This window comes from Acanthochromis polyacanthus, chromosome 23 (assembly GCF_021347895.1).
Source record: "Acanthochromis polyacanthus isolate Apoly-LR-REF ecotype Palm Island chromosome 23, KAUST_Apoly_ChrSc, whole genome shotgun sequence".
NCBI lineage: Eukaryota > Metazoa > Chordata > Actinopteri > Pomacentridae > Acanthochromis > Acanthochromis polyacanthus.
The window spans coordinates 12,311,307-12,332,794 of record NC_067135.1 but is presented as its reverse complement, the minus strand read 5'-3'; the positions used below and the strand labels follow the sequence as shown (position 1 = coordinate 12,332,794).

Below are 21,488 nucleotides of genomic sequence, written 5' to 3'. Positions count from 1 at the left end.
TGCTAATGTTTGGTATTGGCAATTATTTTTAAACGTTCTTTTAGTACAGGGTCATGTACATTGCCATATTGTTTTCAGATTTTATCCAACATTGATGTCTTGTTGAGAATCATAGCAACAGTCACTAACAGTAACTAACACTAACAGTTATGTCTTAGTATTAACACGGAAGTTTCACAGAAATGAAAAATGCAAACACATCAGAGAACAGCTGCATATGTGCTGGCTGTGAATCTTCTTTCAACCACTAAATTCAGCTCTGTTCCTCACTGTGGTTTCATCACATTCATATGACTAACAGTCTTATTTTGACAGCCAAATGTAGAGAACACATTAAGTGCAATAAATAGTCAATATTCAGAAACAGGCTGTTGGCTGATGACCCAACTAAAAACTGTATAGCTTTTAATATTGACACTGTATTTAATGTGTATATCTGATTATTTTTGCTTTCAGATGGTCAACGATGGTTAAAAAAAAAAGTGTAGATGCCACCTCCTTGTTTTTCCATTTTCTTATCAGTTTACTTTCGGTTGATGCTACAGGTACGGACCCGTACTTGTAGCATCTGTACTAGAGGTACGGACTCGTACCCGTAGCATCTGTACTAGAGGTACGGACCCGTTAAGGTCACTGAAGAGCTGGCGCCGGTTAACTACTATTTGCTGCACATTACAGGCAGTTTATATGAATGACTTTGACGGCGAACATTGTATAATTTAACCAAAAATACACCGTCTCCTCTCACACTTTAGACATTGCAGTTTTTACGCTTTTAGACGCCGTGTCTAAATTGTTTGAAGTCCAGTTCCTATTAATGAGTTTACCGCGTTCAGTGGTGGAAGCGGCTGACGAACTCCATTGCAAATGTTCCCATTTAATTTCGGACGCTAATTTACAAGATAAAGTTAAGGATGTCGAATATGAAACAAACACTCGTGAATGGTGAGGAGCAGCTCTTTAATTCGGCATGAATTAAAAAAACCCACAAACTCGATTTACTGTGATATTGTGAGATTTGTTTGTGGTGATGTAAATTAGCCATTCAACAGAGTCCGCTAACATTAAAGTGACTGACGTGCAGTGTCTGTGTTGACAGACGTAGAAAATACGTCAGGGTTTTGTTTAGGTTGTTAATATGTAATAGTCTGTCGCTACTTTTGAAGGTAAAAAAATACGTTTCGTTTGCTGGCTGTTAGTTCCGCCATTTGTTTTGTTTGCTGTTTGTGCTTTTTAGAACAGGATCACGTGAATAAAAAGTTTTGCTATTTTTAATAGTAGTGCCGATTTCAACCCCCAAATCGCTGTCCGTGAAAAAGTCAGATAATGATATTTATAAGACATTATGCATGATAGAAAAGAGAACAGCAGATGACTGACATGACAGGCTCGGCACGCAGATTCACCTCGAATCACGGAAGCGCCTTCATCACTCGGATTACCAAACCGGCTCATTAATATTTATGTACGTCGGATTACCAGCCAATCACAAAGCGCGTTCATCAGCCGACTCATTAATATTCATGTACGTCTCATTAATATTTATGGTAAGGTAAAGTGCCGTATCCATAGGCCACAGGCTACGGGTACGGTCCGTATCTGTAGACACTACGGTTTACTTTCAGTGGATCCAGATCAAAGTCAAGGTACTTGTGATGGGGGGAAAATACAAATACTTTATTAGTTATGTAGAAAATTAACAATAGGCTTGTCAGTCTATTAGCAGTTCTTTGTGACAGCAAGCATATTGCTTATTAAGTTCTTTGTATTCTAAGGTCCTTCAACATGCCCCAAGATGACATGTTAGGATTTGAAATAAATTTGGATTGAAATTTTGATCAAACAAAAATGCAAGTTTCACAACATGAAAAGCACATTGGATTCGATAAAACCCATTTACATTAAAAACAGTTTATATCAATATAAAATTAGCAACTAATGCAAATTCACACTGAACTTTAATTTCAAACTTAAATCCAAACTTGATCTACAAGTAAAAATTAAAAGTGACAATGAAAAGAACAGCTTACCACCCTCAAAGAGAATCAGTCAAATAGTGTCTTTGCTTTGATCCAGCTATGGAAACCAGACACACTTCCTCAAATAATAAGGGGCTTGTGGTAAAAGTCTTTATAATGCTGAGCATTCAGCAGTTTATGAAGGCGTTTAGTGTCAGTAATATTTTCTATTAATCATTTCCACATCCCCACATCCCTGCCCAGTTCCTCAAACACTTGTCAAACAGTCCTTGAGTATCCAATGACTCCCACACCTCTAAATTTTCAATGATAGCATCATGAAACCCAAGCATCTGTCACAAAAACCAAGCATGCATGTTGGTTCTTTTATAGATTTATCAGTGGTATTCTGGAACTATGATACAATCTGCTGTGTCAAAAATATGCATCCAGCAATTATTTGAATAAATGTCAATTTTCACCTGAACTTAGCACTTTTGGTAGCTGTCCTTAAGCTTCTGATTGTATCTTTGACCCGTCTCTTGGAAGAATTGCTGCAGTTTAACTAAATTTATGGGATTTCTGACCCAAACTTGTTTCTTCATCACAGGTTCTTGTTGGACTTAAAGTCAGGATAGTGACATGGACATTACTGATAGTGTTTAGAAGCCACAGAGGATAACCATTTATCAAACTAGCTAGCAGTTAATTTTACAGAGGAAACGCAACAGTCAGAATCTGTTTTATTGCCAAGTAAGTTTGATCAACCTAGGAAAACTGACTTGGCAATAAAATGGATTTTGGGGAACAATGAAACGAATAAAAATGTTGGAAGACCAACGTTTTCCTCCTTCCAGTCTGAGTTAAAATGCACTGAAAATTAACCTTTATAGCTTCTGGCATTTCTGAAAATGTGAACCAACATGCCATAAATTGGGAGTTTTCAGAAAATTTCCACTCACGAGGTTGTGAATACCAGAAAAGGAGGGTGTTTATGTGGAATTTTCTCATAAATACAGTAGACACAACTCTATTTGAAGGCATTAATGTACTCACTAAATGTTAGCATGCTAATGTTAGCACTGTTGTGTCTAAATACAGCCTCATAGAGATGCTCGACTCATCTTATTAATCAAACGGAATTTCCATGTGCTTTTTTTCCATGATGACGTGACTGAATCACAGTGAAATCATTTACTTTTGCTCTACAGTACTTTGATATTAAGGAGCCCATATTCTGCACATTTACAGAATTTATACTATTTGGCTCAGCTAAAGTGTGTTTACCTGCTTTAATATTGGAAAAATGCATTATTTGTAGCGCCTTCTTGTTGTATTTACTGATGTTGTACAAATGCGTTACATGGTGACGTAGATAAGCAACAGAGGAAACCTGTGACATGCACGAAAAGCAGCAATATAACACACTGGAGAAGAGAAAACTCCCCAAAATCCGAATTTGGGTCCTTTAATATTAACTTTCCACTAGTGGCTGTAAATGCACATACTTTTCATTTTCATCCAATCAGGTTTTTGCAAATTTGGTTGAGATTTGACCCAAAATTTGGTGGAAATGTGAACATTAGCATTTAGCTGTTTTAAGCAGATTGAGTTAAATATTCGCATCTGTCTAAAAAGTCTTTAACTGTTGGGGTTTGGGTGGCAAAACAGTTTGAAGACCTTTAACATTCTCAAAAACACTATAGCACATGCATCTTTCATTTATTTTATTGGTCCAGTGTGTTTTATGTTAGTAATTTTTCTCTTTTTGTCATTTTCGGTCTCGGTAGCCATTTTTTGATGGCCACCGAGACCGAAAAAAATGGAGGCTCTACATACTATGGATGTACATTTTTACAACCTCAACAAGGTCAACAAGCTTTCAAGAAAACAAGCTCACATCTTTGTAAGGCATGTTTTCTTTCACAAAAATCCCCAAAATGACCATTAATCAACCAGAACTTTTAAAAACAGAAGAAAAATCACCAGATTTTCAACTGGTCCCTGAATGTACCATGAAAGGAAAGAGAAAAACATTAAAAAGCACCATATGGACTCTTCGGTCAGAATATAACGGGAATCGCATAGAGACAAATTTGTTGTGCAGGTAAATTACACAAAAACACACACATGACATGGTGACAGTCCTTGGACAGTTCACACAGTTGAACAGATTTATTAAAACAGTTTTTGTGCCTCCTTGTCCACATGTTTGGCGAGGAGGAAACCCTTCGGCAGATCCTGAATCAATTCAGCTGCACATTCAGGTTCTTGTGTCCATTACGAGATCCTGTCATTTTGTTTTCTGTACGTTCATGTTGGTGTTATTCACCCTAAAACTAATCCAACATGCGTTGTGAATGCAGTTTTGCTGCTGTCAGTTGTCCTGTTCCGGGCTTCCGGATAAGCAAAGGTGGTTGGTGGACGAACATCGATGTACACGTGGTATGATTGGTCCATTCCAAGCACCGTGAGCGTCATGGTTGGCCTTTCCTTTTGTAGCATAATTCAGATGACGGTCGCCACAGAACCTCCAAGGGTCGTCAGGTTCCTGTAGTTAGGAATGTCGATCAGTTCGGTGGAGGGGCGTCACTTTCCAGAGCGTCGGATATCATGAGGCAAAGCTGACAGAAGGTTGGTCGCTCCTCTGGTCTCTGCAGACAAAAGACACAGAAGTGAAGTTAGACTTTATGAGAAGACCAGCAGAAGGAGTTTTAAACTGGCTGCTTGGCTTTAATCCTCTAAATGCCAACGTCCTCCTCTGTTTACCATTTTGGAGCCATGTTACATTTATTTATGTATGTTTTATGTTTGTAGTCTTTCTCGTTTTTGTCATTTTCTGCCTCTATGACCATTTTTTGATACCAACACTAGAAAAAATGGAGGCGCTACGCATTATAGATGTTTAAACAACAGACATTTTTACAACCTCTACAAGAGGTTTTGCTTTACTTGTTTTTTAAAAGAAAATATAGCTAGCAGGTTTTGTCAGGCTAGGTTTTTCTTTCATAAGCAAAATCCATTTATCAGACAGAATCTTTGAAAACAGAAAAAAATCACCAGATTTTCAACTTTGACTTTGTCCCAGAGTGTACCATGTGCAATGTGTTTTTGTCTTTTACCAAATTTTGTACAAATGATTAATTTTTGATAAAATTTTTAATGAGACATGTCAAATAACATTCTTTTGTTGAAATTCCACGATTTTCAGCTTAGATTTGGTTAATTGAAATGGAAGAGCACGCCACTGATTCGATCAAGGATTGCTGAAAATTAAAAATTTTGCTAATTTTCTTCCAGTTTCTAAATTTTCTTGGTCTGATCAATGGTGTAATTTGGTGAATTTTTGAATAAAAAATGCCTTTCAAACCAATTAGTGGGTTTTGGAGCTCTGAGGGTGCGGTACATTTTGCTGATAATACTGTACTTCTGTAGGACTTCTACTGTAATCTTTAGATATTTTAATTTGTGAAGTATGTGAATACTTCTCTTACCATGCTTCAGTCAAAAAAAAGGCCAGTAAATTGAACCCAGACAGACTTAGAAAAATAACGTTTACCTCGTGCCAACAGAGATACATGATGTCATAGATGGTGGGTGTCGCCATTTTGGGCCTGTACAAGCGGTGGCCCTGGGTTACCATGGAAACGACCTCATGATTGGGATTCTGTTCGAACGGCATGCGGCCCTGAGTGAAAACCTCCCACATCAGCACACCTGCAAACAGGCAGGTTTCATTAGAGCAGTGAGATTTTACTGTGTGCATGAGGCCGACTGAGATGTGAAGTTGCTGCTGGTGATTTATTGGCGCTCACCAAAGGACCACACGTCTGACTTGCTGCTGTATTTGCAGAAGTTGAAGACTTCCGGAGGCGACCACTTCACTGGAAACTTGGCACCCGATGAACTGGTGTACTGGTTGTCCAACACGTATCTACATAAGATAGCGTTTACCATTTATCTTCCAACCCGCTGAAAGTCTTTGTAACTAAAAGATAAGTGCATCGTACCTGGTCATGCCGAAGTCAGAAACCTTCACCACCAGAGCATCGTTCACCAGACAGTTTCTGGCAGCCTTCAGAAGAAGCAAAGGAGAAGAAAGAGTGAGAACTGAACCAAAATCAAGAACCTATTGGGATGAATGGCTCCTACCAGGTCTCTGTGGATGAAGCCATTGGCCTCCAGGTGCTCCATGCCCTCGCTGACATCCAGGCAGATACTCAGCAGGGACCCCAGATTGAAGCTGCCCCGCCGCTGCCGGAGGAAGTTCAGCAGGCAGCCCTGCTCCATGAACTCGGTGACGATGTAGATGGGTTTCTGCTGGCTGCACACTCCATACAGCTGCACCAGTTTAGGGTGGGACAGTCTCCTGGAGAGGACATAAGACGGTACAGACTCAGGCTGCAACAGAGAGATTCAATTCAAAGAAAATAGTTTCCGTTGAATTGATAAAGAAAATAATTGGCCGTTGCATTCATAGAGGACAACACAGTGTCATTCTGGCAGATCAGTTATGACCAGCACATTTGTTTTCTTTCCTCTTGAAGGCGAAACTACCATCAACAAGGTGCTGGAATTTCTACAGGGTGGGTCATAAGTTTCCATACATAGAAAAATGTATAATGTATATTTTTTATGTTTCAGATACCTGAGAAGGTGCGTTTGATGCTATCTCTGGGGGCACTTGAAGGCCATTGTGTATCAGGTGAAGATGAAAGACACAAATCATCTCAAGATACATATCACCAACGCCATTACAAACATACCTTCAACTGTGCTAATGCAAGTTCGAAACAATGGTAATCATATTGAGCAAATTATATAAATAAAAACGGTTGTCCAACATAAAATGTTTATTTTTCCCATGTATAGAAACGTATAGCCCACCCTTTGGTTCTTCAGACTTTATTCTGGTCTGTCTTAACTTTGGAGTTTTCATTTGCAGCAGCTCTTCGTCCAGCAGATTCAAACCAATTAAATACATCTAGAAAGTGTGAGCAATGTGCTAATTTTTGATTATGATTTGTGCTCATTTTGAGACTGTTGTGTTAAATTTCTACTCTTATAACGAACGGGCCTCCTGCTGTTAAATGACTTTGTGATTTGTGTTCTTGTTGCAGTAACTGATAATGTCCACTAGAGGGAGGCAGAGGTCAAAGATGACTCCTCACGTCTTTGTGTATTTTCTGAATTGCCTTTGCCTCATACATTAAGTCTTCTCTCTGTTGTAATTGTCTTACTTTTCCTCTTCATCTCACTGTTTTTTTAACATCTTTGTTCTTTTTAGTTGCCCCTCGTTACTTCTTCCCTCCCTCCATCTTCTCCCATCCTCACATCATGACTTTGGCCTCTTCGATGAAGTCCTCCTCGTACATGGCTCCCTCCTTGATGGCCTTGATGGCCACTTTGTGCTGAGCCCTCCACTTTCCGAGCCTCACCTGGCCAAACTGACCGCTGCCCAGCTCCTTCATGAAGGTCAGCTCACTGGGGTTGATCTCCCACTTCTCTGGAGGGGAAACGGTTCAAAGGTAAGACAGAAAGCTTTGTTTGAAGAAAAACAAACTGTGTGCTGTTGGGACTCACCGTAGCTGAATCCAGCAGTGGACGGAGCTGATTTGTCTTGTTTTCCGACTGGATATCTCAACCTGGCTACAAGACCTGAGACACATAGAGGACATATTAACTTTTAGAAGCATTTCATCAGTCTGGAGAAAATTATTTCTCTATTTAAGACAAGTATTCTGTATTTTTTAATAAAAAAGAAAAGAGTAAAATGAGAAAAGTACTGTCAGTATAGCAGAAAACAAGTTTGTAAAGTATCTTATACTTAAGAAAATCTCAAAAATTGCACAATTTATCAGCTAGAAGCAGTAGAAATTCAACTTTAGGACAGGCTTTGACCTATTTATCTGAGATGTCCCATTCTGTCAGGAAAATCTCATCTAAAATTCTGGAAGTTTTCACTACAAATTTCAAATATTTGCTAATTAAAGCTCCTCACATCTCTTGATTTGATTATATTTTTGTTATATATATATTTGAGTTTTGGGAAATTATAGCATGAACCTTTGAAATCTTATACAGAATGATTAAATCTGGGCCCCAAACCCTTCAGCAGATTTAAAAGACCTGCTGTCTTAACAAAAGTACCAAAATGACACTATTCGGCACAACCAAAAACAACAGAAACAGAAATAATTGTCTGATTTTCTTTATGACAGTGATTGAACTACTCATCCGTATGCACCCTTCATTTGGAAACTGAGGAAAACCTAAGCTTAAACTCATGATAATTCATAAAACCCACTTATTTCTAGCTGGTTAATGGTCAGTATTAGCTGACCGTGTATGTGTGTCGTTTACCTGCTGCGTTGTGTTTGTGGTACTCGATCAGGTCGGGGATGGAGCTGAACAGGTGTTTCTCAGCCAGGTAAAACTGTTTGGGTAAACTCTGTGTCTCCTTGATGTGGTAATGTTTTATTGCTGCACCTCCCTCCCTACAAACACAACAACATCACAACACTGCAGCGTACACGGGTTTTTATCACCACTGGTCTAAAAGTTGTCAGTCATTATCAAACTCAACTCTTGAACCTTGAAATCAAAAGTAAGATTAGGTCTGCAACGTTATTCACCAGGTTACAACTCGCTCTAAAAGCAGTCCCAAGCGAAGTCCAAAAACCCAATCTGAAGCAATTGAAAAATGGTGCAAAACTAGTCAAAGACAAACGCTCAAACTAAAACAGCCCAAACCATGTGCCAAACCAGAACCTTGATCCCAGCATCGTGGAGTCAATATGGCAATACCTGAAGAGACAGAAGAACTGTGGCAAGTTCTCTATCTTACTTAGAACAACCTCGAAGTACCTTAAGAACTGAGTAGAACCTGTGAAATTTCAAGATAAATGTTGCTCACACCCATTTAATTTCCTCATGTTACTGCACACACGTAAAATCTTTGCATAGAACTGTATTTGCTGTGGTTATTTCCTTTATGTTTAAGGCTGTAGGATTAGAACCTCAAACTCTTGGTGGCTGCTTCCCCAACATCGGGACAATTTGGCACAACAAACACACTTTGTCTGTATGAACATGACAAGTTTGACACACACATGTATTTCATTACCCTGCGACAGACTTGACGTAAAGAGAAACGGTGTAGGTTCCTGCTGTGCTGGAGTCTCTGATGATGAAGGCTCCTTCTTTGTCCTGCAGGGACATACAAACAGAAGCTGACAACTAGAGAAGATGGAGGGAATAAAAAACCTCAAACTTGTAGAATAATGGGAGGGTACAAGAAGGAAAAAGGAAACAAAGAATGAAGTGTCGAAGAAGGAATCATACAGGGGAAGGGAAGAACAACAGAAGACAAGAAGAAGCAAATAAAGGGAAGAGAGACTAACCTCCTTCCTCAGAAGTTCTTCTGCCTTGTTCCTGTTGACTTTTTTACTGTACCAACTAGAGCAAACAAACAAAAATTAGTCTTTGTCCAATCCTCCATCAGCTTTACAAGATATTGGTCAGACTTTTTAGAAATGCAAACCGAATGAATCCAAATACCCAACATAAATTGGGCCTGAATGGGAAAATGTCTCCAGAGTAAAATATACAATTCTCCATATAATTTGCATGTTTCATCTTTAGTCACCAGAGTGCAACAACTGTACGGTTAACAGTATTCTTGGAGTCATTTTGTTGTTCCCCTTCAAAAAGAGCAATAACTTAACGGATGGCTTAACAAGATGAAGGCGAAGTACTTGATGAATCAAACATAAACCAGCAGCTGAACCATGCAAGCATGCATGTAGTTATTCACCTCTTTTCTGCGGTAAAAGGTTGTGCTTTATTGGCCTACTTATGCCTCCTGGTTGCGCCATGTGTGAATAGCAGAGGGGAGGGGAAGGTTGACTCATGCTTCTAAAAGTGTTTATAGAGGCAGATTGGTGTGCTGAATTATTTTAGTGTAGTTGTTAATGGATTTATCAAGGTTTTTGTGTTTTTTTGACTATGACGTAAATGGTAATTGGGCCAGATAATGCAAAGAATCCACCATAATTACTTTATGGAAGTTATACTCTGGTCAGCCAAAGATTAAATCAACCTGCGTAATACTGTCTAGATTTCCCAATAGAGCTCTGAAAAGTCGAGACATGGACAGGGAACCTCTGAAGGTGTTCTTTGGTCTTTGGAACCTGGATGTTGGCAGTGGATCCTTTGGGTTCTCTGGGTAGTGGAGCTTCATGTAATATCCACATGAAGCTTTTCCAGCAAAGCATTGCATTGTAATGAGAAGATTGATAATAGTCACTTCACTTGTCAATGAATCAGTTTTAATGTTGGGGCTGATCAGGGCTGTTGGGCTCAGTGTCTTTTTTCTGCTTATGGTGTTTAATAAATGATTACACAGTGTAGGGGACTTACAACCAAAATATGGCACACACAAGACTGCCAGACATTACCGCCTCTAATATGTGCTATTAGAAATGCTGAATGTGTCTAACTCTTTGGTTTGTTGGCACAACTTGTCTCTAAAAAGTGTGCACACAGACTTGATAAATGGTAGAAAGCCCTCTTTACTGCAGACCTTTATTTGCACAGGTTTGTAAAGTCAACAAGTGTGTACAGGTCCCTTCATTTGGATTCAGCCAGTATCAAATATTACATCAGTGTGTAATTTTAAATTGGGAAATGATTAACGCACTCACACAAACTGCTCCAGGTTTCCGGATGTCTTTTCAGTTACATAGTTACTTGGGATGTAGCCTTCCTCGCTGTGAAAGAAAACCAATCACCACAGCACGCAAGGACATGGATACAGATGTAAGAACACAGAGAAACAGCAGCATCAAATGGTCAGCGATCAACCTGACTGTTTCTAATCCACAAAGACTTAACATGTAAGAGACAGTGAGCTACAATAACAATAAAGTACATCTGTCAGTGTTGACATAAAATGACCAGGCCTACGTTTGATAAAACAAAAAATATAAAAGTATGATATACTGTAAACCACAAATCTCTCCTTTGTGTGGCTTGTCAGTTTGCGTAATGTGCTTCTTACTGCCCCCTGTGGTCAGAGGACTAAAAACATGCGGATACTTTATGTTAGCAGTCATGTTTTGTGTAACTGTCAAGCAAGTTTGAGGTAAACTTTTGAAAAGTTGCAAAAAATGCAGAAATTCAAGGAATGCCATGCCATTAACTGAGCAACACTTAACCCACACCACTCCTTTGTAATGAGATTTCTGTGTTTTCAAATTGAATTTTCAGGTTTACAGGAAAAAAAAGATTTTAAGACTGAAGAGTAACTTTTTAGCTAGCGAACTTTTTAGCCTCTTCCTAAAATGCAACTCTGTTGGTGCAACTTCCTGTTTCACAGACCACCGGAAATAAACACCCATTATATAAAACCTTGGATGTATTTAACAGCAGTGACAGTCCACCAGTGATAACTGGATATACTCACCCATACTTGTTGCGCGCCTTGTACCAGTTGACGTCACATTTTTCCAGGATAATATATTCGCCTCCTTTGACCAGACTCAGGTCGTGGGGCTCGGTGCCCGGGAAGTCATACAGAGCCACCACCACCTCATCCTCCTCGTCATCTTCATCCTCGTCATCATTCTCAGAATCAGGACGGACGGGAGGAGGCGGAGGGCGAGACTGCAGAGCAAGGAATGGTAAAGCTAATGGGTGTTGCTGTGATAATATTGATAGATAACATTACTCATGAATCTGTGTGTGTGTAGTTAGCGGTTACCCTCACTTCTTTAGGTTCCTCTCCAGGAATAGGGGGCAAAGGTTTCCTTGAAACTAGAAGAGGAACAGAAACAATGAGTCAAGCACAAATTTTGAACATTTGCTTTTTTTGTTTTATCGTCAGATTGTTAGATAACTGCAACCTCTTGACCTCTCACTGCAGGTCTGTTTGTGATGTTACTGATCAACAACTGAGCCTTATCAGTTGCACGAATGAATGAGTAAGTTAAATTTAGCACTAGAAATGCAATTTCATGCTTTGGTTTCAGATTCTGTATTGCAAAAAACATCATAATTTCAATACAATTCAATTCAAGTTTATTTATATGGCACCAATTACAGTCAAATTGTCTCCAGACGCTTTACAGAACCCATATGCCTGAACCCCAGAGCAAAGCCCTAAGGCGACAGTGGCAAGGAAAACGCACTTTGAACAGGAAAAAACCTTGAGCAGAACCCGGTAATTTCCCTGTGACGGAATCATTCGATACCTACCAAAAGCAGAAGTACATTTAGATGGATACTGTTAAAAAATACAACCTAAATTTTAAAAAAAAAAAACTCCTCCAGTCTAAATTAAATCTCATGTTGACATCTGAAGGTGAATGTGTCGATAATTAGTTTGCCTTTGAAGCATTTGGGGGTAACAGAGACACTGCACCTTTAACTTATTAAACTTTATTAAACACTTGTGACTTGCTGTAGGTACACAGTAGTTCCAGACACCACAGGCCAGTATTTAGGCAAAATTTTAGTGTCTCTATCCTCTTGCACGGACCAACGCAAGCTTAAAAGCAAATGTGCATACGATTCTGTTCATACTGCTATTTGCTGATATGTGTCGTAGATTGTTGACTGCCTCTCGAACTAAATGAAGAAAAACCATGAATCCCGTCAATGTCTCTAAAAGGCTGTCTGTGATTTTACTCTATTTTACAGGTTAAAAATTGGACCGCAGTACAGTTTCATGATGATTCTTTATAGTTACTCAAACACAGCACAGGACTCCTGGAGAACTTCCCACTCTGTTCGTCCAGCAGCTGCTACTTCAATTATAGCTCCTTTAAAGGTAGTAACTGTTGCTCCTATTGCCACCACAAAAGCCAAAATTGTGCATTGTTCTTCTTTTCACAACTCTACCAATCCATGCACAGACGCAATGGATTCCCATGCCTTATCTTAAAAAAAGAGAACCAAAACTATGGGCTTAAAGGTGATAAAAAGGTCTTATTGCTACATGACTGACACTGGGTAGAATTTGGCAGTACTTCTACAGGTTTATTTAGCTGTGATATCTCAGGAATTTAAAGTGATTTGTATGGTTATTTTTTAATGTGTGTTTGTGACAGAGTTTGTTTTTGCTTTTTGTAAAAAAATTAACAAAAGCTAAAAAGTTTCTTTTGTTTAATCAAGTATATGCAAGATTTAAGGCAGCGCGTCTCTTGCTGTCCTTATGAGGAATTCAGGTTAAACTCATCTTAGTCACTTCTGTGATGGTGAACATTAAAACTGTGTGCTAGATATGAATGAAATGGTACAAAGAGACTAAAGTGTCAGTGCGTCTCTTACTGTCTCCGAACAGATTGTACTCCTCGCAGCCAACCGCTTGTTTTTCTGCCTGCCGACAGCAGAGCCACGCCCCCTCCTGCCAGAACTGAGGGTGAAACTTCATCAAGACCGCCGGGTTATCTTTGATCTCTGGATTCACACGTGAAGAGAGAAAGGTGATTGACACAATGTGATTAAAAAAACTTTCCATCTCAAAATGTCAGTCTGCTGCACACAAAGACGATGCTATAACAGAAAATTAAGAGTAAAGCTGCATAAAACCAAAACAATGAGCTAAAGGATGCCAGAATGTCCCAAAGAGATTAAAAAAACAACTCACCATCAAGTTAATATTTGTTTTACTTTTCTTTTTTCTTCATTACAGCCATTTTAAAATACACTGCCTCATGAATCCTGATATCGTCATCTTGGAACAGTCCAATCTTTATGCTGCCTAATAAATTGAAACCTTTTTTCTGATTAGCCTCACTGATCAGGGCTACACAGCTGTTTAGTCCCAATCCCTTGAGTTCCCTTCACATTGTGCATGTGGAAATGCTCTTACTTCCACGATTAAACATAGCCATGAGTTCTACTGTTGACTTCCTACGATCATCTAAGAGTTTGTTCCAACCACAGTTGTTCCTTCAAGATGATGGTTCACCACTATCCTTCAGGTTTTAATAATGCGTTGAACAGTTCTTAACCTGATTTTAGTAGTTTCATAAATCTCTTTAGTTGTTTTCTTTGCTTGACCAATAATTTGACCCTTCTGAAACAGATTAACATCCTTTCCATGACCACAAGATATGTATTCCAACATGGTTGTTTACGAAATGAGAAGCTCTTCACTGCATCAGCTAGCCCTTTAAGCTGCAGTCAATTCCAGCTGTTTTCAGTACAAAAAATCGCTAATATTCTATTTTTAAATAAAAAAAATTACGAAAAATACGGGGAATATTGGACGCGCATCATGAGGTGCATTTCCTTGAAAACGACCGATTCGTGGATTTTATACCGACTTCAGGACATGTTTTGGACAAAACAGTTTACTGGCTTGTGTCGTCTGGATGTCCAAGGTTGGATTATGGCCGTTTTTTGTGGAATATTTTTTCTGTGTGTAATAATAAACCCGGAAATGTGAGTCGCGCTGTGTGCGTTGAAGCCGTGTATAGAGAACGGATGGATGGATATTCGTTTTTGTCGGACAAATGTGTTTTTCTCACCCGCTGTGGTAATCACATCTGAAAGTGGTTTATACCGGCGGATTCATGAGAATCTAAGCTTTCCATCGGTGTATAGTGTTTGTATATATATATAGTGTTTTGCAGCCGTCGGACATTCTTGAAATTCCTATGCAAATTAGTAGGTGTACTGCTGGCGGTACACTGAAGTTTAAGGGGCTAGGGTTAAATAAGTTGTTGTCATCACTGCAGGAATTATCCATTGAAAGGCTTTTACCTATTTGCTTTGTTAAATCCAAGTGGCGACTTCTTTTTTGGACAGGCAGTGTATATATTGTTGCTGAAGTGCTGGGTGAGATTTGAATTTTACTTGTTTCGTAGAAGTTGCAAAAAGTACAGCAGTGAAAGCCATCCAGTGAAAGCAGTTGCTGTTTCCAGCTAAATAAAGCTCTTTTTCTACGTTTGAATCAAACCATTTCCAGTCACACCAGCGGAAAAAATATCTTAGAAAGTTATGGAAATTTCTGAAATGGGAGGTTCGTGATTTAGACTGATTTAGACGAAAGCAGGTTTCTCATTTTTGTCTGGCAACTTTTGGACTTGTTGGTTCCTAATACCTTAGTGAGTTGCTGAAGACACTTTTTTAATGTGTCAGGATTACTTATTTGGATAATATAAACCTTAAAAACCACACAAATTGCCGAAGGATCACCTGTAATTGTGCTCATGTCTATGTACTGAAGTCCCCATAATGCTTTGGGGGATGTAAACTGTAAATTCAACACTGCAGTGAATTGACGTAGTTTGCTCCCTCTTGAGTTTGGTTAGATCGACCACATTTGTGTTTAATTTGGTAAATTGGCGCCGTTGCTGTTTGCAGAGTTTCCATGAATGCACGATGATTAAGCTGAAGGCGGACACCAGAGATACTGACGCGCTCAGGAATGTAAGCCCCTCCATATCTGTGTGTTGTGACCTGAATCTGTTAAGACTCTACGAGCTCAGGGTTAAATCAGCCAAACTACAATAACCAGCTTCCTGTTGCTTTAACACACACCTGCTTCTCACGCTATCTGTTTGTCACATCTGTCCAAGCCTCACCATCTCAAAACCACGGCTCAATAGTGAGCAGTAAATTGAAATGAATCCTACTTGTTCTGTCGTTTTTAGTCATACTAGCTCCTTTCTGCAGAGCCCACGAGCTACCTTTAAGCTACAAATATGTGAAATTACAAATGTATAAGTGCTGCTGTTGTAATTAATAGAAGCATCTTCAAATTTAAGATCACTTTTAATTTTCTTTCCAGTGAATTAATGCCCTTCTTTTATCATCCTCACTACAATATAAAGTCCTGTAGCTCTATGGAAACAGCACAGTCATGGCTAGGAGGAGAGAGAACTCAGAAATGTCTTGTTCACTGTGAGCAATACTGGAAAATACGGTGCCTCGACATACTGTAGATATTTCACTACTTAGACTTTAGTTTGTTTCCATACTTGATTCCTCTCTGTGCCTGTAGTTCAGCTGATAAGTTGCAGCTCAGTCATGATTGATCTTTTCTGAGTAAACTGTTTCACTTTTACTTTAACTGAGACATATAAAATGCAGTGATTTTGGAGGAACTGTCACGATTTTAAGCTTTAAAGTGTTAGTCGGTCAGTGTGAGTAATTTTTTACAGACGGAAAAAAATTAAATTCTATCATTATGACTTCTTAAATGTGAATATTTTCTGGTTTCTCTGCTCTGCATAACAGTGAAGTGAAAATCTTCAGGTTGTCGACACAAGACTTTTGAGAAACACTGATTGACGCTCTCACCATTTTCTGACCAAACAACAAACTGACTGAGAAAATAATGACAAATAAATGTGAGCTGCGGGTCGAGTTTCAGGTAAAAATGTCGCTTGACAAGAGCAGTGGAAACCGACGGGGCTGCAGGGAAGGTGTAAAAACCAGTTTCAGATGTGTGGTTTAAAGTGTGAAAACATCTTTGCAGCAGTTTAGACACATAAACTCATACTGTATTGTGAATGTGCTGCTCTGCTGTTTCCATGAGTAAAATTTATCTCACCTTCTTTGAGGCTCTGGACCCAAAGACTTCTGCTGTTGTGACTCGGAGCGAACACGTAGAGGGTGTTAGTATCGTAAACCACCTGGACAAAAAAAAAACAAACAGTTTGTCTGTTCACATGCTCGGAAAAAAATACTGATGTTTCCAGTTAAAAATGTAAATTAGTTTCGTATTTGCCAAAGATGTTTCTAGCAAATTTCAGTTTAAGAGGTTTTGTGTGTCTGTCAGTCCCTTCTGTCTCAGGGTAGTTTGTGTGTTTTTTCCAAACCGAACTACATTTCCCATCATTCCTTTTCTTTTTTGTACCTGAAATGGGTATTTGTTCTCGCAGGGGATGATCCCTCCTCCATTCTTTACGATCTCCACACATCTGATGCGCCTCAGTTCAATTGAGCCTCTCCTGAACTTCTTCTGTTGATCGAAACAAAGAGTCAACAACAGCTTGTCGTCGCAAATAAAGTTGAGTGTCTCAAGAAAGCGTCAATGAGCTAGTCAATAACATATCTAAATTACCAGTACTTACTGCCATCACATTCCTAAAATAAAATAGAATCTGGCATTTGTCAGCTTAATTATTTACGAGCATAGACTAGTCATGTAGACTAGCACCTTGCATGCAAGTCTTCTTTTCAGTAAGCATGACTGTGTTGTTAAGTTATCAGCTAGCATTTATGAGCTCATCATGAGCTTCCCTAGCCTAAACACTGACGTTCCTAAATTATTGGCATGAGTTCATCATTTAAAAATCATGTAAACAAATGTAAAAATGTACATTCCTTTTTCACAGAAATATACATGTTTGTGATGGGATGTTAAATTGGAAAGAAAACAGCTAATCCAGAGCTGAAAAGCTGATAAAAAGTAGCATAGCCAAAGCAATAAAACAACCTCAGCTCTTCCATCGTAGTATGTCAGTCTGCTCTTAGTGAGGACGAACAGTCTCTCCTTGTAGTTCAACGGCGACGTCCTCTTCTTCTGCTGCGAACGCTTGATCAGCCTCTCCTCCAATAGCGACTCAGCACTCATCCTGGCCCCGCCCACGCCCTCAGCCCATTGGCCGATATTTTCAGGTGGCGTATGAATGTAGCTAGGCTGAGGAAATGTGCACAATTTTAATATATGCTTATTTTCCCCCCAGATATACATTCTCTTTGACCCGTTTGACTGAAATCAGTCCCAGACATTAAAAAGAGTCTGTCAACCCTGTTTGAAGAAACTGAACAAATTCCTAGAATCAGTTCTGTGTCATCAGTGTGGCCACAGACAGAAAGTCCATCCTACACAGAAGTTGAAGAAATAATTCTTCAAAAGAAACAGAACTGCAACAGAAACAGAAACCATTTCTTCAGTTTTTGAAAAGCAGATTTGAGCAACAACTTTTAGGTACTTGGTTTTTTTCTTCGCAAATTTTACTCAGTTTATCCTGTATGGTTGTTGCTAGAGGTACGGACCTGTACCCGTAGCCTGTGGACTACGGATACGGCACTTGCCATTTGCCAATCAGATACGCGAGATCTGGTCACGTGACTCCCGGTAGACGCTAGCGGTACGGACCCGTAGCATCGGTACTACAGGTACGGACCCTAAACCTGACCCTAACACTAACCCTAACCTTAACCTTTGCTTACCTTTCAACAGTTTGCAGTAGTTAGCAGCTTCTTGACTCGCGAGACTCGCGTACGGGTCCGTATCTGTCTGGCAAATGGAAAGTGCCGTACCCGTAGCCCACAGGCTACGGGTACGGGTCTGTATCTGTAGACACTACCTTCCTTTATTAGCTGAAGTCTTCACATCCTCTCATAGACCAAAGAAATTGACCTGAGAACTCCCCCTGACCAGCTTTCACTTTTGATTTACTTACTTCTCTCTGATTGCACATTTTTGTTTTATTTGGAGCTGCAACAGTTAATCAAATTTTACATTTTTATTTATTCAGTTGGCCTCAATCTATGCGCTTAATGATTTTGATAGTTTTCTTATTATCAGCTTGCAAACAACAAATTTGGGGAAAAAATGAAATAAATGTTTATGTTTAGACGAGCAACTCGTGGTGCAGTCAGTTGTTAACCATTAATGAATATCCATCCATCCATCCATCCTCTATACACCGCTTTATCCTCATTAGGGTCGCAGGGGTGCTGGAGCCTATCCCAGCTGACTCGGGCGAAGGCAGGGGACACCCTGGACAGGTCACCAGTCTGTCGCAGGGCTACATATACAGACAGACAATCACGCCTATGGGCAATTTAGAGTACTCAATTAACTTCAGCATATTTTTGGACTGTGGGAGGAAGCGGAGTACCCGGAGAAAACCCACACATGCATAGGGAGAACATGCAAACTCCATGCAGAAAGATCCTGGGAAAGCCGGGACACGACCACTGTGCAGCCCCCATTAGTGAACAGAGTAACTTAATTCTATATTCTGCCATCCGCAGCGTTCTTGTCTGGATGGCTGCAATTTACATTTGACATGTTTGAGAAAAGTCACTGATAAACACTGATTTATTGACACTTGAACGTGGTGTCCATGTTTCCCACAGCAGTTGAATGCAACACATGGGGGAGAAAAGCAGGCAGTGTGTACACCTGCCCTCAAGTGGTTTAGTTTAGGTTCAGGCGTGGTTATATTATAAATCAAACATTCCTATATTATACCTATAAAACAGGATAATAATAACAAAAATAATGCAGAGGTTATAAGAAAATTAGTGTCTCATGATACTTTAACGAATTTATTGGCTTTTCTTTTTGCTATAAGATACATTCCTGTAATTATTTAAACAACTAGTGAGTTTTCTGTGTTTCTATTTCATTTATCTTTCAAAGTGGCGGTGAAGCTGCAGCTGTGCAGTTAAACCTGTTGCTCCGCGGTTTAGTTCACTGACAGCCGCAGCAGCAGCAGTTTCTTCACAAATAGCGACAGTAAAAGAAGAAATGCGCAGAGTCGCTCTTACCTCGGAGCTTCATTTTCAGGTTTCGTCTCGGTTCTATACTGCTGCTGCGCCTTCAGGCTCCCATGTTGTCGCTGTGAATCAGAGGAGCAGGATTCAGGAAATGAAGAGAGGGAGGCGGACACGCTCAGCCAACACACTGCACGGACTCACAAACTTCCTCCTCTGGTGTGCGTGTCAGAGAGAAAGAGATCAGCTGGCTCTAAGATCATTTGTGTATTCAAATGAGTCTGACAGCAGAGTGGAAAATACTCTGATCCACTGCAGCTTGGAGCAGCTGCATGTGCAGTTTGCGGGATGTCTGGAAACTGGGAACTTTTTGGAGTTCGTGGAAAGTCGAGACGTTTTAAAGAGACAGCAGTGACTTTATCTGTGAAGACCCGAGCTTTGGTTGGGCTTGCATTTTAGATTTCTTCCAGTTATTTGGGATAAGGAGTAATCAATAAATATAATTACTGGATAATATCTAATATGTCAGTCACTATTACGTTTATTATATTTATTATATTATAATAATATGACATTTATATTGTTATTATTAATATTCTTATTGTTGTTGTTGTTGTTATTATTAACAATATGCTCTTTTTGAAAAACAAACAAAAAAAGATGTCCACATATGTGAATAACACGTCTTAGGAGGATAAATGTACATGTTGTGTAAAACTTATGCAGTTTTGCAGTGAGAGAATGTTGTACGTAAAAACCAACAAAAAATGTGCAGGTCAAGTGAAATTTCCTGTTATAACAAAAATACCTATCACTAGCATCTCAATGCTAGTTACTAGCATATCCAAATTAGCAACTTCCACACGAGGGCAGGTAATTCGCCTGTTCCAGAAAGCATACCTGCTAGCATCCCTAGTCGAACAGTTAGCATTCCTAGGCTCATCGCTGCGCTCTGGAATAGCAGTTTCCATGAGCTTAGGACTGGATTTCTTGCTGCACTTTGGAGAGTTGTTTATGACTGATATTGTAACAAAAAGATTAAAGTTTGGATAATCAAACTTTTCAAAGTCAAATAAGTAAGACCCTTCGGGCATCACTGGAATCAAGCTCTTTAGGATTAAGACTAGGTGGCTTTTTGAACAAAAGAAGGTAATTCACCTGTTAGAAGGCAACTTTACTAGCATCTCTAGACAAGCATCTGGCAATATTAAACTTAGCACTAGCATCTTTAGGCTAGTCATGAGCATTCCTGAGCTAGTCACTGCATATCTAGACTAGACTAAGTTTTTTTTGTTGTTGTTGGAAAGTCGTTTGAGGCCCAGGAAATGAAAACATTAATAATCCACCACACTGAGGTTATTTGAAACTTTATAGGTTTAATCATCAACAGCTGGTTAAAGTTCCAGTGCAGGATTGTGGCGAAATGTCTTCCTGTGCTCTCACCTGTTTCAGACCAGCTGTATTTTATATACATCAGCTCTCTGGCACTTCATATTACTGCAGTCACGGCAGCTGGTTTCAGTTCTTTTCTTGGAAAATTAGCTCACAGAGACTTCAAACTTCCTGTGTGTTCATGAAAATAGACATTTATCACCACCACTATTGTTAGAAACAGCAGTAGTAGTAAATAATCGGCAGCTTAGACACGGTTGTTTTGAAAAAACTCTCAGCTGGTTCATTGTGTGTTTAGTGATGCTCTCAAACTCTGTATCTGGTATTTTGTATGTAGTTACAAAACATCAGACTCTTCATGCAAGAGAGAAACTAATGACAGTTTTCACAAAGTTCCTCTTTACGTATTGTTTCTTGAATCGCAGATTTTTAAATTTTTGCAGCCAACAAAATGTTTAAATATTAGATTTAAAGCTGAAGAACGATCGAGGAGACTTATGAAGATGCCGGAAAGTGCATAGTGATAATGTTTAAGATTCTTAGATGCTTTAAGAGGTTTTCGGACCGAATTCATACATTAGTGCAGCATTTGTGTCATGTTGGCAGGATCATGTATGAAAACGTCACTAAATAAGTAAAATATTTGACAGGAATTGCAAGACTGTCCTC

The 21,488-nt window shown here is 39.4% G+C and overlaps 2 protein-coding genes across 3 annotated transcripts in view; one reads left to right on the top strand and one right to left on the bottom strand.

Annotated features, from left to right (window-relative positions):
- Nucleotides 1–3,670: 3,670 nt before the first annotated feature.
- tec (tec protein tyrosine kinase) lies at nucleotides 3,671–19,853 on the bottom strand. Of its 2 annotated transcripts, none has more exons than XM_022191630.2 (18): nucleotides 19,482–19,853; nucleotides 17,413–17,616; nucleotides 16,831–16,935; nucleotides 16,525–16,606; nucleotides 13,290–13,418; nucleotides 11,722–11,774; nucleotides 11,425–11,624; nucleotides 10,664–10,729; nucleotides 9,362–9,416; nucleotides 9,085–9,167; nucleotides 8,322–8,455; nucleotides 7,542–7,616; nucleotides 7,293–7,464; nucleotides 6,111–6,327; nucleotides 5,969–6,033; nucleotides 5,774–5,892; nucleotides 5,518–5,675; nucleotides 3,671–4,612 (listed from the first exon to the last, which is right to left on the bottom strand). In XM_022191630.2, exons 2-18 carry the CDS (start codon nucleotides 17,548–17,550, stop codon nucleotides 4,529–4,531), a joined length of 1,935 nt encoding a protein of 644 aa, XP_022047322.1. In that variant the 5' UTR covers nucleotides 17,551–17,616; nucleotides 19,482–19,853; the 3' UTR covers nucleotides 3,671–4,528. The 2 variants fall into 2 exon arrangements, with proteins under 2 accessions (XP_022047322.1, XP_022047323.1); XM_022191631.2 differs by having other exon boundaries at nucleotides 11,728–11,774.
- The window catches only part of txk (TXK tyrosine kinase), a 23,363-nt gene continuing 15,195 nt past the window's right edge, over nucleotides 13,321–21,488 (top strand). Inside the window, exon 1 of the mRNA XM_022191632.2 lies at nucleotides 13,321–13,444. The gene's annotated coding sequence lies outside the window, so the exon portion shown is untranslated. The remainder of the gene's footprint in view (nucleotides 13,445–21,488) is intronic.

What these genes read in the sequence shown, in the direction of transcription:
- tec (XM_022191630.2), bottom strand. Translation starts at nt 17,550, where the DNA reads ATGAGTGCTGAGTCGCTATTGGAGGAGAGGCTGATCAAGCGTTCGCAG. An exon ending in GTACAATCTGTTCGGAGACA is followed by an intron (nt 11,775 to 13,289) that starts GTAAGAGACGCA and finishes TTCCTCTTCTAG; the next exon opens with TTTCAAGGAAACCTTTGCCC. An exon ending in GTCAGACGTGTGGTCCTTTG is followed by an intron (nt 5,676 to 5,773) that starts GTGAGCGCCAAT and finishes GCCTGTTTGCAG; the next exon opens with GTGTGCTGATGTGGGAGGTT.